Here is an 18,279-nt window from a genome sequence, read left to right as displayed (position 1 = left end):
TTTACACTTCCTCATTGGTTACCACATTTTCCAATCTCTTGTGAACACATGTACAACAGTTAGCTGAAGCTAGAGATTATGGTTTATATTTTATTGTTATTTAAGTTGTAAATATGGACACTTCTCTTAGAAAAACACATCCATTTACTTAAAAAGGCTTTTAATATCTAGAGCCATGCGGATCACTTTTTATGATAGATGGATGCACATTACTGGTCTTAAAAATCTCAAACCTATTCACTGCCATTATAAAGCTTCGAAGAGCCAGGACAAATTTTAAAATAACTCCAACTGCATTTGTCTGAAAGAAGAAAGTCATATAGGATGGCTAAGATGGAGTAAATCATGGGATAATTTTTGGGTGAACTACCCCTTTAAATTCATTCCCTTTACACTACCGCCACTATAGTCTTATACGTCATCTCACATTGTTATTTAAGTTATAAATAGTTCAGATTGTAAAAATTCACAACTTTCTCTTTCATTCCAACACATCCTATATTGTTTTAAAAGTGTCTTATGTGAGCGAATCCTAAAAATAGTCTAGTTGTTTAGGCATCCCACCAAGTCTATTCTGACATTATGCTGTTTTGCATGTCCCTGATATTGCCTTATAGTTAATTTTTTCTTTCTTTTCACCACTTCAATCTCTGTTTTCTCTTTGGAATACTTTTTGATAAACATTTGAAGGTACTTTTAGGGACCAACAAACTCCATCACACACCTGTCCTACTTTCTGGACTCGTCTCACTATGTGTTTTTGAGAAACCTTGGGCACACACTGCGAATGACAAACAGAAGACATATTTCAGAAGGCACTTGTCTGAAGGTCTTTCCACATGAACAGATGGTCTGGACAGAGCTCAGTGACTAGACGCTCAACAACTCAACTTTTCTCTGTGCTTCACACCAGACATTAACTTCTGGCAAGCAAACAACCTTTTGCTCTCAAATACTGATTGATGTCTTATTAATAGTACCTAAATAAAATGATCCAGGAAAACAGATTTCATATGCTGAGCTATAGAGTGTTCTCAACCTAATTTCCTTATGAAAATTAACTGATCTAGAAAACCACATACACATGGACACTGATGTGTACAGTATACAGTTTCTTATTGCTGTTGACCTCCATAGAAGGAAATATCTCATGACTAACAATTTTTAGATATTTTTACTGGCAAACAAGACAAAATTACTAATTAAAAAGACACCCATTTACAAAACAACCGAATCATTTATCCTCATGATATTCATGTCTGCAGAATCACACATAAATACAAAATTATGTAAAGTTTTTTACATAGTTATCATTCTTTGTAAGAACAGTTCTTAAGATATTCTTCAAAATATTTTCTTTGTGTTCCAGCATGCAGGTTTGAAAAGACATGAGAATCAGAAAACGATGACAGAACTTCCATATGTTGGCTGTATAATTTTTTTGCTCAAGGGCACACTGATGATATCTGACCCATTATGGGTTCAAAACTGCAACCTTCAGTTTACCAGCTCAGATCTTTAACCACTAAGCCTTACTATTGTGGTTTGGATTGGTACTTAGTATCAGAAGCTAATGATCTGTGGCCACTATGGGTGTGGGCAGGATGCTCTGAAAGAGATGAGTGTGACGGCCGCACTGATGAAGGAGGGCTGTGTGATGACCTGAGCATCTCCACAGTGCCACTACTGTTCTCTGAGCGGGTACATCTGCCCGGCTGACACCTGCTGGGAACACGCGGCCACCCTCTCACCCATCCTGGCAGGAAGAACAGCCACTGCCCACATAGGATCCATACACAAGTGGATGCTAATATAGCCAGCTTCAGGAAACCAGTGCTGTCAGACTTTCTGCCCTTGTGAGACCAGACAGCACCTGCCCCAACAAAGACGCTTTTGGACAAGTGGGGCAGTCTGAATACCAATGAACACCAGTGTTTCTTACAAAACTTTTAAGATAAGCTTAAGCAGTGTGACTGAGTGTTCATATCTGTGATGCAACTCGAATCTGTACATGAATGGTAAGTATTGAGCATATTATGCTGTGATGTCTCTTTCTAAAAATGTAAATAATGTTGCGGTCTCATGGTGCAGTGATAAACAGTGACTGTGAAACCAAAACGAGGCTGCACAAAACCAAATGTGTGAGCAAAAAACATTGTTGTACAAAACTAAATGATATTAAAAAAACAGAACTTGACTTTTTCCTAACAAAAGCAGAATGCACAAAACAAAACTTGACTGTGAAAAACAAAACCATATTGTGCAAAACAAAATTTGATTGCATAAAGAAACAATGTGCAAAACAAAAGTAGAATGTGCAAAATAAAACTTGATTGTGTAAAGCAACACTGTGCGAAACAAAAGTAGAATGGGCAAAACAAAGTTTGATTGCATAAAGCAACAACAATGCAAAACAAAAGTAGAATGTGCAAAACAAAATTTTATTGCACAAAATACACTTTGCGCAAAACAAAGCTAGAATGTGCAAAACAAAACGGCTACATTGTAATAATTAAAAAGGATTGCACAAAACAAAACTAGGCTGCCTAAATCACAACTATATTGTGTAAAATAAAACTAGATTGAGGCAAACAAATGACACTGTGCAAAACAAAACTAAAATGCACAAAATAAAATAATGCAACTAGACCGTGCAAAACGAAATGAGATTCCACAAAGAAAATAAAATGAAGAATATGAAAAACAAAACTGGGTTGCGCAAAACAGTTCAAAACATTACTACACTGTGCAAAACAAAATTTGACTAAGCAAAAGATAATACTAAAATGCAAATTTCAAAAATGCAATTCAGTTTTATTTATACATTTAATATGTGTGAACTGAAACTATACAGTTTATTACACACTTCACACAGTTGTTGAAGTTTATGAGTTTTGAAAAGCTATCAAGCATCCACAGCATCACGCTGTTGTTCAGTCAGGGAAAATGCGAACCAGCACCAATTTGGTGGAAAAGGCATATAAAAAAGCAAGCTAAAGGTTGTTGATTATAAAAAAATATTTTAGAGTTTAGTTTTTATTTCTAACAGCAAGACTTTCAATCATAATCATTTCAATCTTATCTACATAATAAATGCACATAAAGCATTTCATCATAAACTGACCAAGTCAGCTAATGGACTACTCCTTAGAGGATCGTCTTTAAAGCATACTTATTAAAAGTCATAAAATGGTTACATCCCATAAAAAAACTAATGGCAAAATGTATTGGGAGGAGCAATATCTACATATATCTTTTTCATTTCAGTCAAAGACTACCATGACTGCAGGTCACTCACAAGTCCGCAATCAAAGCAATGTAGTGAATTTTAAGCAGGCATTATGTCGTTTAGATTCAAAGCTGCATTGCTTGCAAATCCGACCATGAGCCATTTAGCCAAAAGGCTGTTATATGCGCTTTATCGGAAAACGTCCTGACGACATATAAAAACCACACACCATCTCACACCACAATCCCTGATATTGACATTTGAGAAAGCACCTAAGGGCCAGGAGTGTGTGTGCATGTGAGGGGACGTGACTGAGTGAACTGCCGAACTGACCGTGAATGCAAACGAGGGAGGGCATGAATGGCCGCTGCGGCAGTAAAGAGGAAATAGGAAGCCGTGAAATAAACCCTCACAGATGTTCGCACAAGCGCCACCCGCCACAGCTGCACAGGTGACATTTCTCCGGCTGAAAAAAGACGAGCCAGACACTGAACTCATTCACCCTGGGCCAAAAACACACACATACACAAACACGCACCCCGCATGCAATAATACACCCTTCTCTTGTACCTCTCACTTGCTTGCTCTCCCGCCGCAGCTCTGAAATGGAGAAATGGCTACTGTGCACTTTCCAAATAAGTCACAGGGATTTCTGCAAGCAAACGGCTGTGGACTTTCAACATGGATGCAAGGTGCAGCAGACTGTTACCCTTGCTGGTATCATTGTTTAAAGTTTGGAATATGCATGAGTCTCAACTCACAGGCATATGTTAAATATACAAATAGCCTGTGCTTACAGAGAGCTGACAGCGCTGTGCTAATTATACCGTTCCTGTGGATGACAACTCAACGTCTGACAGCAGCCAAATAAATATCAGGTGCTGCCTCAATTCACAATGAATAATCAGCATAACTGTATGCAGAGATACAAAATAACCAAACTATGTACTTTACTGCAGCAAACATGTACTCATTGCCATATATATGACTTTTTATAGCAGTGACTATGTAATGCTCTCTTCCTAACTTGTTTGGTTTACTTCAAACTGTACTAAAGGAAACATCTGTTTGGGCTGGTATAACTATTTCTTGCAAAGTAAAAACAGGTTAGGGGTGCAAAAGAGTGCTGGGGGTCTGTGGAAAAGTTTAGTGAAAAACAAAAGAAAACAAAACAAAAGTTAAACAAAAGAAAAAACAAAAGTAAGCCAAAAAACAAAACGAAAACCAAACGAAAAAATAAATTAAAAAGACGAAGCAAGAAAAAACAAAACACAAGATAAAATTCACCAAATTTGACACTAAAAAATTGTACACTGTGCAAAACAAAACGATACATCAAAACAAAAACAGGAACGGGAATTGCAAAACAAAACTACTATGGAGGGATTTTTGGGTCAAATTATAAACTAAAAGTCTAAAACTAAAAGTCTTAAACCAAAACTAAAAATTTAAATTTGAAACTTAAAGTCCAAGTCGAAAATTAATTTGGTATTTAGGATTGGGCATTTGGTATTTAGGATAGGGCATTTGTATTTAGGATTGGGCATTTTCTATTTAGGGTTGGGCATTTGGTCATTTAGCCATTTAGGATTTAGGATTGGGCATTTGGGGATTTAGGATTGGGAATTTGGTATTTAGGATTGGGCATTTAATCATTTAGCCATTTAGGATTGAGGATTGGGGAGTGTATGCAAATTAGGAGGCGTGGCCCAAATACTGGAGGCTGGGTTTGAAATGGCTGGTGCGCAGAGGCACCTTATGGACAGCAGAGGGAGCTTCCAGTCCTAAGGAGCACACTGTAATGAAAGTAATGTAATTGTAATGTAATTCTGTTTCTGTAATGAAACAGAGCGAGTGAGCGGCTTGAGCGAGGACTGTGTGATAACTTCAACTTAATGACAGCTTTGTAACATTTGTGGCCTCAAACACAAATTCACCAGTGAAATAAGTGCTATTGGTCTGACGACGAGAAAGCAGCAGACAGTGCAGCAGGTAAGATAATTTATAATAATGGTTTGGGTTTTATTTTTATATATATATATATATATATATATATATATATATATATATATATATATATATATATATATATGTTTTTTTGTAGAAAAAAAAAATTAAAAACAAAGAAAGAAAAATGTGTCAAATATAGATAATATTTGCCACATTATCTTGTATTAATTAAATGTATTTATACATGGAAATATACAGCTGCCTTTATATCCTGAAAAACATTCTATTTGGGGTCATATTAAAAAACTTTCACATTAAAAGTATATAAAATAACCATCACCAACATACCAACACACGCTAACGATTTCTCACCTCCATGAGAAGAGACTGTGGTTCCTTAATGATGACCATAATTATCTTTAATTCCTCTGCAGCTCATACATGTAAGGTGATGTACAGTGAGAATCAGTATGTAGTGCAGCCAAATACAAAAAGACTCTAGTATTGGAATTAATCTGCTGTGTCAGCACTTGATTTAAGCCTACAGTGGTGTTGCGAAACTATTAATATGCGGCCTTTTGGATATTGACCCCCAGGCAATGATTACTTAGCTGTGAATCATGATAGTTTACATATTGTCTTAATGGATCGTATTAAATTCATCATCTAATAAAATGCAAACACTCACCGTGGAGGAGATAATATATTTCCAGCGGCGCTGAACCATGCCCATAAATAATAAATCAGGCAAAATGTGATGTTCAAATGGAATGAAAGGGAGGAACATGACATGACCAAAGCCTTGAGCTACCCCAAATTTGCCTCTGTAGTTTGGCACCATGGAAGACATCTCCATTAGTGTAATGGAAATGATAAGGGCTCTTCTGCATGGTGAAATGTTACTCTGTTTATTAGACATAAGGGCATGCAGATCTCAGAGCAGGCCGATGGGTTTCTTTTGAATGCTGGCCCATACCCAAAGGCTCATAATATTGAATTTAGGAAGTTTTGGCAAGGCATATCAAATAATGGCCCCTTTTTATTTCTACAAACAGCCAGGGTTTTGTTACAGAACGTCACAGCCATGAACTCGAATTTGCTACTTTCTAGTCTGTTTCAGAAGGGATTGGAGTGAATTTGATTGGATAAACATCTGTGTAGTGCAGGATGAGTAGAATCAGTATTTTTGTTCATTCTCCTAGAAATGTGTCAACATTTAGGAGTTAACTATGACCTTAAAGATTACAGACATGGATTAAATAATTAACATTATAATGAAAAATTATTGCCCAGTATATGACAAGAAAAGAAAATATTGGCTCTAACAAGGGAGACTGCAATAATGTTTTCTGAGGGAAACAATGGCAGCAGACCTAGACCGCGAGGGAGTACATTGCTCATTTCTGTAACAAGAGCATGAAGACTGTTTTTTGTTGGGTCTACCACACATATTAGTCACAGCAGCAGCCAGTCATGAGTGGTAAGAGACACATCCTCCTCCACTCCTCACAGCTCTGATTTACTGCTGATATTAGAAATGAATATGAAATCAAGTCGCGATTAGTCCTACTCCACCCCCAAAAGCAGACATTCATTAAAAACGAGGGGATGGGGAAGAGAGCACACTGAAAGAGAGAGAGAATCGAGGAGAAATGCACGTCGGTCCATCCTGCAGTGTTACAGAGTCTCAAGAGAAACTGAGTAGATTACATACATTAACATATGCAGACATAAGCAAAGCCTTATGCACAAACTTGAGATTGATGGAACGACAGAATAGAACTGGTGATAGATAGATAGATAGATAGATAGATAGATAGATGGATAGATGGATAGATGGATAGATAGATAGATAGATAGATAGATAGATAGATAGATAGATAGATAGATAGATAGATAGATAGATAGATAGATAGATAGGCGTGTCTTTGACAGTACTAGTGTGGTGAGAGTGGCGAGGTTCACACCGTTGACTGTGAGGTGAACCCAGCTGCCGTTGTGGAAGGTGTCGTATTGTTGCTCCAGCATGAGGACCCTGCATTCGTACCAGCCCTGGTCTTCTGAGCGCACCTGGTCGATCTGCAGAGACGCCTTGCCATGCAGACTGGCTCTACCTGAAAACACACAGGAAAAAAAGGAGAGCAGAGTGGGACTGCGGCAATGGACTGACTGCAGTCAAAGACAAGCTCACGTTCACTTAGCATGCACACACACACAGTTTATATCTCATATAGTATGAACACATTTATGTTTGCATGTCTCTGTGAATCAGACAAATGTATTTGTGCGAGAACCTTTTTTTGCATGCAGAGTTATTGTTGTTATTTAAAAGTAATTATTCGTTAATTAAATTAATTAATTAAAACACTTATTATTATTATTATTATTATTATTATTATTATTATTATTATTATTATTATTATTAGGAATGTTGGTTTGGCAACTAACTGAAACAAGTTTAAGCTAAAACATTTTAAATAAACTGGAACTAGAAATAAATAAAAACTAAACTTGAATAAAACTGAAATAAGCATAATTAAACAGAAATAGTAATTTGCATTTATACAAAATACAATAACAACAACAATTGAATTGAACTGAACAATTGAACAATTAAATGATATAGTAAAATATGATATAAACAAATATTATATGAACAATTCAATAGTAAAATAATAATAAAATAATAAAATTAAGAAACATTTGAAATAAAATTAAAATTAAGTGTTCAAATAAATAGTATCTAAAAATATTAAGAAAAAATATAATATACTGTATAGTACATTTGTACTGAAATAACACTAGCATAGCTGTAGTGATGCTTTGTAAGTAAGTACAAATACTTTAAATTAAAAGAGGAAATAAATACAAAGCAGCATCAACAGAAAAAAAATCATTTATTAAACCATGAGGAGAATTTACGTATAAATAGTACATGAAACTATTCTTGCATAGACTATCAATTCGAAGTGACAATTTAAGTAAAATCATTTTAAGTTCATTCTCGTGTTGCATGAAAAAGGCTCATTGCAATGTGTCACACATAGTGCTAATGTGAAGAATGTTGCATCCAAAAAAACTGATATGACAGACAGCGGCACCAGTAAATGACAATGTAACAAATGCACTGACGTTAACAAACAAGATAGATGAATTTCAGGGTCTACAGTTTAATCTGCCTTGTTTAAAATGATTCTTACTATGCTGTCACTGCATACTGCGCTCTGCTGAAACAGGAAATTTATGTTTTAATTAGCTGTCTGTGTAATATTGGTTGGTGGAGATTATTATTAGTTGCTATCTCCATGAAATAAAGCCCAGTATTGCCATTATGATTACAGTTAATCACTCCAACATATAAAGAGAGAGAGAAGAAGAAAAAAAACGCCCACTGAATGTTAAAATAGTAACTCCATGAATGTTACATAGCTTAAAGTCTATGCAAAATAAATACAATTATTTAAATATTTATTTATGCATTTCTTTACTCTCAATTCATTTCATATTTATTTATTTATTTCATACAGAAACTTTGTATTTTTAAGGTTTCACCAGTGACAGTTTCACAGTTCACAAAATGATTAAACGATACGCAGCAAGCCAGAGAGTGGAGCAATGTATAACATTACAAGCAAAGCAATCTTCCCTTGATTTCAGCCCTCCTACACTATCGGATGAAATGTGTGCTGCACTTGAAAAGAACAAAGTATCACAGCTCACATCTGAGTGTTACACGTTCTGTACTAAGAGGCTTAGCAACACCGACAATACAAATAGTCACAGAAAGTGAGAGAAATTTGAGCAGTCAAGCATCTTTCTGACTGATCTAAGCCATTCCAGAGCTGGTCACTATCAAAATACAGTATCCCATTTGCATTTTTGAAGACTTTAGCTGGGATTTAATGTTTTCGAACGTTCACCGTGAGCATCTCAGACTCCAGCTGGCCTTCATACTTCATACTGCTGTGAAGTGAGCACTAGATATCATAGCCCTGGGATCACAGCTGCACCTGAGAGAGGAAACAGCAGGTTTCCAGAGCAGAAAATCAATACAGCACAGGGCAGAGGAGGCTGCGGTCTTGGAGTAAAAAAATAAGGCCTTCAAAATCACAGCTATTTTTGTGCGGGGTGATAAAGTACTGATGGAATCGGGCATTGGCATCAAAGTTAGAGAGCATCTTCACACTGAATGTTACAGCAAATAAAAGACGTTCTCGAAGCCACTGCTAAAAGGATTGCATCAACTGCCAGTGTATTTGAACACGTTTTAACATGTTCTATGTCAGTGTATTTTAACTTAAAATTTTCAACTAATGGTATAACTAATCAGTAACTGCATTTTGTCATTTTAAACACTTCTTGTTTTTATTTGTATTTTAGTGTTTTAGTACGTAACACATGTAATCAAATATTAAAGGTGTCATAAAATGCAAAAATCACTTTTATAAGGTTTTTGAACATGGTCGTGTTGCAGCAGTGTTTTGTTTTATAATTGTTTTATAATTCCAAAAAATCATAAACAGTCTCTCTACACAAGCAGTTCCAGACTATGATTACACAGTCGGTGAACGTACCACCCATTTGTGACGCTCTCTGCCGTATTAGCATATACACAGCCCTGAGTGACAAGCTGCGGTCCGCCATTACTGTTCTCAAGCTGTAGCTGCTGGAGGTACAATGTCAACACCAAAGAGCCATTAAAAGTGTTGTGTGTTGGGATGCACCAACGAATATAGGAGTCTCCATAGACCGCTGAATACACAGTGGTAACATTTCGTTTTCGAAGGAAATGTCCCTGAAAAAAACCCCCAGAAAAGACCCATACATTTGCGTAAGCATTTTACACCAGACATGACTGCCTCAGAAAAATGAGGCTCAGTTCAGCACTGTAGTTGTGCAAAGATTGCTTCTGAAAGAGGGATCGATACCAACGCTTCTTGATCAAACGTCCAGACTCCAGACTAAGTTAGCATTACACCACATATTTTGTTTTCCAAAAAAGCTTCTTGGCTCACTGTAAGGCTAATGTTGCTAAAGCTACCATTGTCACTAATGCTGTCTTCACGTGCTACCAGAAAGATTTTGAATAGGAATGTGGTAGTTAAAAATTTCGTTTGGAAGCAATGTGTGAGGTCAGTAATACCCTAAAAGTGACAATTTCAAGAAGCTATAAAAAATTATGTGTGGTATTTTGAGATAAAACTTTCCATACACGCCCTGAGAACATCAGAGAAAAATTTAAAATACTGTATCAATGCATTCTATGGCACCCTTAATGTAATGTACTGTTTAGTAACATTAAACCAGAATAGTGTTTCTTGAAAAGAAATCCTAGTGTAACCCTATTTCCTCGAGGGAACGAGACGCTACATCGAACAACGCTTTGGGGAACACGTTAAGCATGAGCGACTCTGAATATCATATCCAATCTGTCTTATAGAAGAGTGTGACATCACGGGCGGGGTGATGTAAGTGACCAAGAAGCTATAAAGGCACGAGCCGCGCAGCTGGCTTCAGCTTCGAGTACCAGCAAGCACCGGCAGGGGTGCCGGGGGTATGGCCTCGAGACACAGAGTCTCGTTCCCTCGAGGAACTAGGTTTACATACATAACCTGGAGACGTTCCTCTTCAGGAACTCGAGCTGCGTCGAACAACGCTCTGGGGAAAGAGTACCAAAGCTGCCAGACTACCAAACCCCTGCCTAGTTTGTATCCGTAGAGCACAGCTTAGGACAAAAGGACTGAAGTGCCTGGATTGACTGGCATGTCTAAGCCATAGAATCTTGCAAAAGTAGGAGGCGTGGACCACCCGGCAGCATTGCAGATGGCCAGCATGCACACACCTGCTAGAAAGGCCTTGGAGGCCACCATACCCCGTGTAGACTGAGCCTTGGCTCCCAACAGCGAGGGACGACCAGAGGACTCAAAGTGGCGTTGATAGTCTCAACTATCCAACACCTAACGGTCTGCTTAGAAGCAGGAAACCCCTCTTGGGGTACAAGCATACAAGCAATTGGTCCGTTTTTCTCCACAGGGCAGCTCTGTGGACGTATGCATCCAGCGCTCGAGCTTGACACACACAATTTAGCTTCTCTTGGTCGGGCTCCCGAAAGGGAGGAGGACAGAAGGCCTGCAGCACTACAGGTTGTGGTGTGATAGAGGGCACCATAGGAACATATCCCGCTCAAGGGTATATGAACACTTTTGTCATTCCAGGTGCAAAATCAAGATAGGTAGGGGCCACTGAGAGGGCCTGCAAATCTCCTACTCTCCTCAGAGAGGTAATGGCCAACAGAAAGGCGGTTTTAAGAGTCAGATATCTGCAAGATATCTTGAATCAGTTTGAAAGGAGATTTGCAGAGAGCCTCTAACACCACACCCAAGTCCCAGGGTGGAACACGGGACCGTACTGGAGGTCTCAGTCTCAGCAATCCGTGGAGGAAATGTGTAACTAAGGGGTGTCTTCCCAAAGACTGGCTATCGAGAAGAGCGTGGTAGGCCACAATGGCTACCACGTAAACCTTCAACGTGGAGTGGGTCAACCCTGCAGAGAGCTTGGCCCGTAGGAACTCCAGAACTGTGCAGTTTGCTGGGTCTAGCTGGCTGTCTCTGCACCATGAGTTGAAGAGTTTCCACCTCAAGGCATACAGTTTCCTTGTTGAAGGATCTCTGGATTGGAGGAGGGGGCCACACCACAGCTTCCACAACTCTGGGTGAGGGTGAATTATTGTACCCTGCGCCTGTGAGAGTAGGTTTTTCCTGATCGGTATCTCCCATGGAGAGTCATTGAGGAGCGAGACCAGGTCAGCGAACCATGCTCGGCCCAGCCAGAACGAGGCCACTAATAACAGATGGACCCCGTCCCGGTGTACTCTCGCCAGAACTCCCGGGAGCAGAGCAATAGGGGGAAAGGCATACAGACGCAGCCTCAGCCAGGTCTGTACCATAGTGTCCAGTCCCAGAGGAGCTGGATGAACTAGAGGGAACCAAAGGTTGCAAAAAGGTCTACTTGAGCCCTGCCAAAAACTGTCCATAACTGCTTCACTAGCTCGGGGTGAACCCTTCATTCCCCAGGCCTCGGCCCCTGCCTCGACAGTATGTCTGCTCCCACATGTAGTTTCCCAGGAATATATACTGCTCTTAACGAGAGGAGTTTGCTCTGGGACCACACAAGGATCTAGTGTGCCAGCTAGTACAAGGGGCGCGAATGCATACCTCCCTGGTGGTTGATGTAAGAGACCACTGATGTGTTGTCAGTGTGCACCAACACATGGTGACCCCTTAGGTCTGGGAGAAAGTGCTTCAGTGCATGATAAACTGCTAGCATTTCTAGACAATTGATATGCCATGTCAGATGGCGACCGCTCCACAGACGACGGGCAGGGTGGGCACTCATGACTGCACCCCAGCCAGTGATGGATGCATCCGTCGCTAGTATTACACGGTGACAAGGAGCTCCCAGCACCAGGCCCTGATTCAAGAACTAAGGTTTCTTCCACGTGTCTAAGGCATGGAGGCAGCGCCGAGTGACCTTGATATTTTGAAGTGGATTGCCCCTCGGGGAAAATCCCTTGGTCTTGAGCCACCACTGTAAGGGTCTCATTTACAGCAGGCCAAGAGGTATCATGTAGGACGTCTCAAACCCAGCTCCCCCATATGTGCGAGGACGACATCTCGATGCCGAGCCGCAACCTGCTCTGACTGAGCTAAAATTAACCAATAGTTGAGAATGCAGATGCCCTGCATGTTCAGGGGAACCAGAGCCGCGTCTACACATTTTGTGAATGTGCGGGGTGAGAGTGCAAGGCCGAGGGGAAGTACTCGATATTGGTAGGCTTCACCCCCAAAAGTGTACCTCGGAAACTTCCTGTGTTGTGGAAGGATGGATATGTGGAAGTATGCATCTTTGAGATATATTGTGACAGACCAGTCCTCGGACCTGATCTGAGCTACAACATGCTTGATCATGAGCATTTTGAACTTCAATCTCATAACTGAACGATTTAAGACCCTCAAGTCTATTATCGGACGCAACCCCCCCCATCCTTCTTTGGAACTGTGAAATACTGGCTGTAGAACCTGGACTCCCTGTCTTGAGGAGGGACCACCTCGATGGCCTCCTTCTCTAATAGGGTTTTCACTTCCTGTTCCATAACCAGACCCTGCCTGGGGCCGACTATCATCGGAATGACCGCGTTGAATATCGGCGGTGCAGAGCCGAACTGAATACTTTAGCTTTTTCTACTGTGTGCAGGACCCATTGAGATGCATTTGGCAGTAGTTTCCACTCTGCTAAATAATCTTCTAAGGGAATCAGTCTCTCGAGACTGACCTCTGGTGTAAGAGGCCCCCAAAGGGAACGATGCTCGCTGGGGACCGCTGCACCCTGGAACACTGGCGGAGGTTGGCAGACCGGCCCCAAGAGGACGCTGAGGCGAGACGGGCACTGTGTAATGCGGTGTACGCCACTCTACCCCAGTAGGGGACGCCCTCTGCAGTTGTGACCTAAACGTGTCAGGACTTCTTAACCGAGGGCCTCACAGCCTGAAGTATGGCCCTCAGATCCGCCTTAGGCTGGGAAAAACCCTGGTTCAGAGCGTTGCTTCAGCCTCCGGTCCAAACGCAGGGGGAGCGCGGGCGGCAATGCTCTGACTATAGACTGAGAGGGCTGCTCCCGCCCAGCAGTCTCTCCAGTATATATAATTCTCAGAGTGAGATAGATGTCATTATTTTCCTCAGAATTTAATGCAAACAAACAATCAGATGAGTAAACACGGTCTGCCTTGTTGGTATAATTCATATCTAACTTCTCATAGTCAGATAGATACTAAATTTAATTCCTCAGAATTAATGCAGTTAACCAATCAGACGAGTAAAGACGGTCTGGTCTTGGTAAGATTTACATCAAAACTGAAAAATTATGTAATACGCGCATTGCCTCGGCAACACGCCAGCCGCTTAGTCATAGAAACAATATTAATATCCTCGGAGATAAGTAGCTGCAGCTGCGAGTTCACAGAGGGGGATGGTACCACTGCACGTGCTTCCGAACCTCGAGAATGAACCCTAAATCTAGGGAATATGGGTGGAGATAGGCAGAACCGTCTTCGCCCCGTCCTTAGATATGTGAGAAGCACAGTCAGCCCCCTTATTTTTTTCCCGAGAGCTGACTGCGTGAGCTGCGCTCCTCATCAATGCTGCTCGTTAGGCATAATATGCTTGTGAAACTGATGCTTGTATAACTGTTTGTCTGTGCAATTGATGTTTATGAAGCTTATGTTTGTGCAACTGCGAGCTCATCGACGCCCTCCGTTTCAATTTCCTCGGAGAAAAAAAGGCGGTGCATCACGGCCATCACTCGGGGGAAGGTCCGAAGCACTCGGGCTTCCGCACCTGGAGATCGGGCAGATCTGGCGGGTGAGGTAGGAGATAGGGACGCGCCCGTCTTCATACCCTCCAGCAGATCTTAGCTGCGAACCCAGCGAGTTCAGGCGCCGCTCCTCCTCGGCGAAAGCGGGACCAACACCGCGAGGAATGCTGGCGAAGACTCCCCCTCGAGAGAGTCCTCCAGGATTGAAGCGTGCACACTACCTTGTACCAGTGCAGGCAGTTGGCTCCCTCAAGATTCGAAACAGCATGCCTTGATCACAGGCCGTGTATTCCCACTCGTGATGAACAGACAATCTGAAACACGATCTGGATTCACCTTTCAGATGTCTCATCTTAGCTTTGCTCTTTGACTACTGCTTACTCTTTGAGGAGCTTATAGTGACAAACAACAATAAATAAGACTGACAAGACAGAATGACATGCACAAAACATCACCCCGCCCGTGACGTCACGCTCTTCTATGAAATTCAGAGTCGCTCAAGCTAAATGCGTTCCCCAAATCGTTGTTTGACGCAGCTTGAGTTCCTGAAGAGTTACTCACACTTGTGTTGCGACATTACTGTCTGATCCGATATAGTCGACACAGCATCGTCTTTTAGTTTCAAACTTTCTGAAAGTCTCGCATCAAACTGTGCCTTGTTTGTAAACTAACCTGTGGTAAAATTAAGTGAACAAAGGACTGAGTTCTTACTGACGCAGTCTGGATCTTCATTAAAAATAAAGTTAATCCATTCTTTCCTAATGCTGGGATCAAAAGAAAGGCAAAGCATATACTGTTTTTTCACAATTTGGCACTGCACAGCATCTTGTTAATTTAGTTGCATAGACCTGCATGGTCGCCTCTCTCATAAATACTACATGCACGAATCAATGGGCGGGGCTACACAGGCAGTGATGTAAAAGCAGGCATTGATCTTCTTCTCCAGAGGCGGTGCTTAGCTACACTATTACATCATAGAGTAGAACATTCCACAAGCTTTTGTTTTGGCAGACTGCCATCAATATAAGCTGTTTTTAGACTAATGAAAAAGTGTTATGGAACCGTCAAAAGATCAAGGGAATTTTAGTTTCTCAGTTTATGACCCCTTTAAATTGATCAAAATTGACAGTAAAGATATCTATTAAGTCACAAAAAAATATATTTATTTAAAATAAATAATTTTCTTTTGAACTTTCTATTTATCATTCAAGTTTTCAACAATAATATTAACAACATTGATAATAACGTCATCAGCACTGATAATAATAAGAAATGTTTCTTTAGCAGCCAATTAGCATATTGGAATGATTTCTGAAGGATCATGTGACACTGCAGACTGCAATGATGCTGAAAATTCAGCTTTGCCATCACAGGAAAAAAAAATATTTATAAAACAATTATTCATTAAAAATAAATAATTTCACTAATTACTGTTTTTACTACATTTTGATAAAAAAAAAAAACGTATCCCAAACTTTTTAATAGTGGTTAATACATATACAAGCTTCATACCAGCAGAAGTCTGTGAGGACTCACCTCAGAAGATCGCATTTGTTTTCACAGCACTCTGCGTTCTAAGCACACAGGGCCGTTCATTAACAAACTCGTTAGGTGCTTTATTACCAAAATCCTCATGCAGGCCCTTGCCAGCTATGACTGGGGATGGATTTGTACACTGTGTTTTAGGGGCCTGAAACAGGCCATCCTGAATGAATGCAATCTGCCTCTAGCTAAGAATCACTTTAGGAGAGCCTGTGTAAATCACATCTAAACTGCTGCAATGATTGCCGCATAGATTGTCCGTCTGCAAGACAATGAGGACTCTAATATGCTAAATTGGTCGGGGAATCAGACCCGGAGCTCTGGCAGTCGACAACAGGGAGAGAGTTTGGGAATTCTGCTGCAGAAAATTGCATTGTGAATTACAGTAATAGCCTTTTGGAGTTCAATGGTAATTGTGTGTGGGTCCAGCCAAACTGTGAGACTAAAGCCTCGTGGCGTAAAGGAACAATACGAAATGAGCTGCCATTGCAATGCTGTAGTACCCACAGGAGACAATGATATACAGTCACACCGATGGGAAGCCTGGAACTGAACATTAGATCTCATATGTAATTTAAAATGTAATGAGGCCACAACTAAACAGTAGAATGATTGTTAATTCACTTCCCACTTTTTCTCCCTTACTAAAATCAATTATTTATTTTATGGTTGAAGAGGATTTAATGGCAAATTGCAATATAAAGATGTGAAGCACAAGTCAGTTCTTTCCTGGCCTTTTTTGAGCTTTAAACCTCTCATTAATAATATTAGCCGCTTTTCCACTGTCAGGCCAGTGCTTGCCAGTGCTTTAAACGGGCCGGGTGGGGCTAATACCGCTGCATTTCCACTGTCGAGCCAGAAGCTCCACTGCGCTTCACTAAAACTCACCCTTTACATGCCTTTCAGGAACAACATCATGCAACCCCATCATTTCACCAACTAAGAGAAGTTATCAGAAAAATAATAAATAATAAATCACTGGAACATGCGCAAACACAAAACAAACACGATAACAGCAGCCTTTTGTTTGCATGCTTTTGTTAAATATTTAAATTCAAAAGCATCAATGTTTTACTATAAGTGATACACTGAGCATAATGAATTTATTTATCAGTATTGAAAATTAGTCACACAGAAATAAGTGTATTTCTATTTTATTTACGCTTAAGCATTATGAAAATAGCCTGGTTATTCAGTCGAGACTGTTTCTGTTTATTTGCAGTCACATACATCACATTTAGAATTAATGATAATTTCTCTATTTTTATAAAAGCTCCCAAACAAAAACCATTATTATATTTTCATGACATAGGCTGAGTGGAACTAAACTCTCGAGATGAGACTTATGACTGATAAAATATGTTACTACACGATTGTGATAGAGAATAAGAGGCTGACATCTGCTTTCTTCAAGCGGTCACAGTTTACTATGGTAACTTTACTACCTAGCGTGTATAGTCTTTTGCATCGCTTATAAATATTTCTGCCTTTTATAGTGATTATAATCCACATCGGATGAAATTAAAATTATTTCAAACACTCGCTGATGACTGAAGGTGAGTTTTGAGCTCAACTTATTTTTAAAAGTTTTTAATGCTGGTGTTATAGCTGTTATCTTTCTGAAATGCTGCGAGATGCTGACCCTCTCCAGTCGCGGAGTAACTCCGGCTTTGTTCATAACTAATCCTCTAGCCCCAGCTGGCCCGCTTCGGCCCAAGGCTTTCATCGGGCCAAAAAACCCTGCCCGTTGGCCCCGAGGAAGCCCCGGCGAGGCACGATCAAGTCCCGGAAGTGACAGTTGAAACGTGACTGGACCTGGCACACACTAGCATGCCCTCTTTTGGCCCGACAGGGGAGGGACAGGTTCAATTAAAACCCCACATCTGATAAACCACCACAGTAGCTCTGTTCCAAAACCTAGTAAGCTACCTAACTAGTAAACATGTGAAGGCATCATAATTGTGCTCTTGACATGAAAGCTGTTTATTAGACAAATAACAAACTAGGAACAGTTATAATACTTGCAGCTAAACAGAGGGTAAGTTATAGATATATATAGTTTTTTTGTTTGTTTCTTTAAAGTGTTACAAAATTGTGTGGTGTGTGTGTGTATATATACATATATATATATATATATATATATATATATATATATATATATATATATATATATATATATATATATATAT

At 40.1% G+C, this 18,279-nt stretch overlaps 1 protein-coding gene across 7 annotated transcripts in view; it reads right to left on the bottom strand.

The window, feature by feature from the left end:
- Positions 1-18,279, bottom strand: part of LOC113115162 (protein turtle homolog B-like) — an 81,014-nt gene that overhangs the window by 37,458 nt on the left and 25,277 nt on the right. For all 7 annotated transcript variants that reach the window (XR_003293837.1, XM_026282508.1, XM_026282510.1 and 4 more), the window contains exon 3: positions 7,147-7,293. Coding sequence is in view for 6 of the 7 variants with exons in the window: in XM_026282508.1 (XP_026138293.1) it covers positions 7,147-7,293 (147 nt within the window). In the remaining variant the exon portion in view is untranslated. The remainder of the gene's footprint in view (positions 1-7,146; positions 7,294-18,279) is intronic.

The sequence above is a fragment of the Carassius auratus genome, chromosome 15, assembly GCF_003368295.1.
Source record: "Carassius auratus strain Wakin chromosome 15, ASM336829v1, whole genome shotgun sequence".
NCBI classification, from domain to species: domain Eukaryota; kingdom Metazoa; phylum Chordata; class Actinopteri; order Cypriniformes; family Cyprinidae; genus Carassius; species Carassius auratus.
Note: the sequence above shows the minus strand (reverse complement) of the source record. Positions and strands in the feature narration are given on the sequence as shown.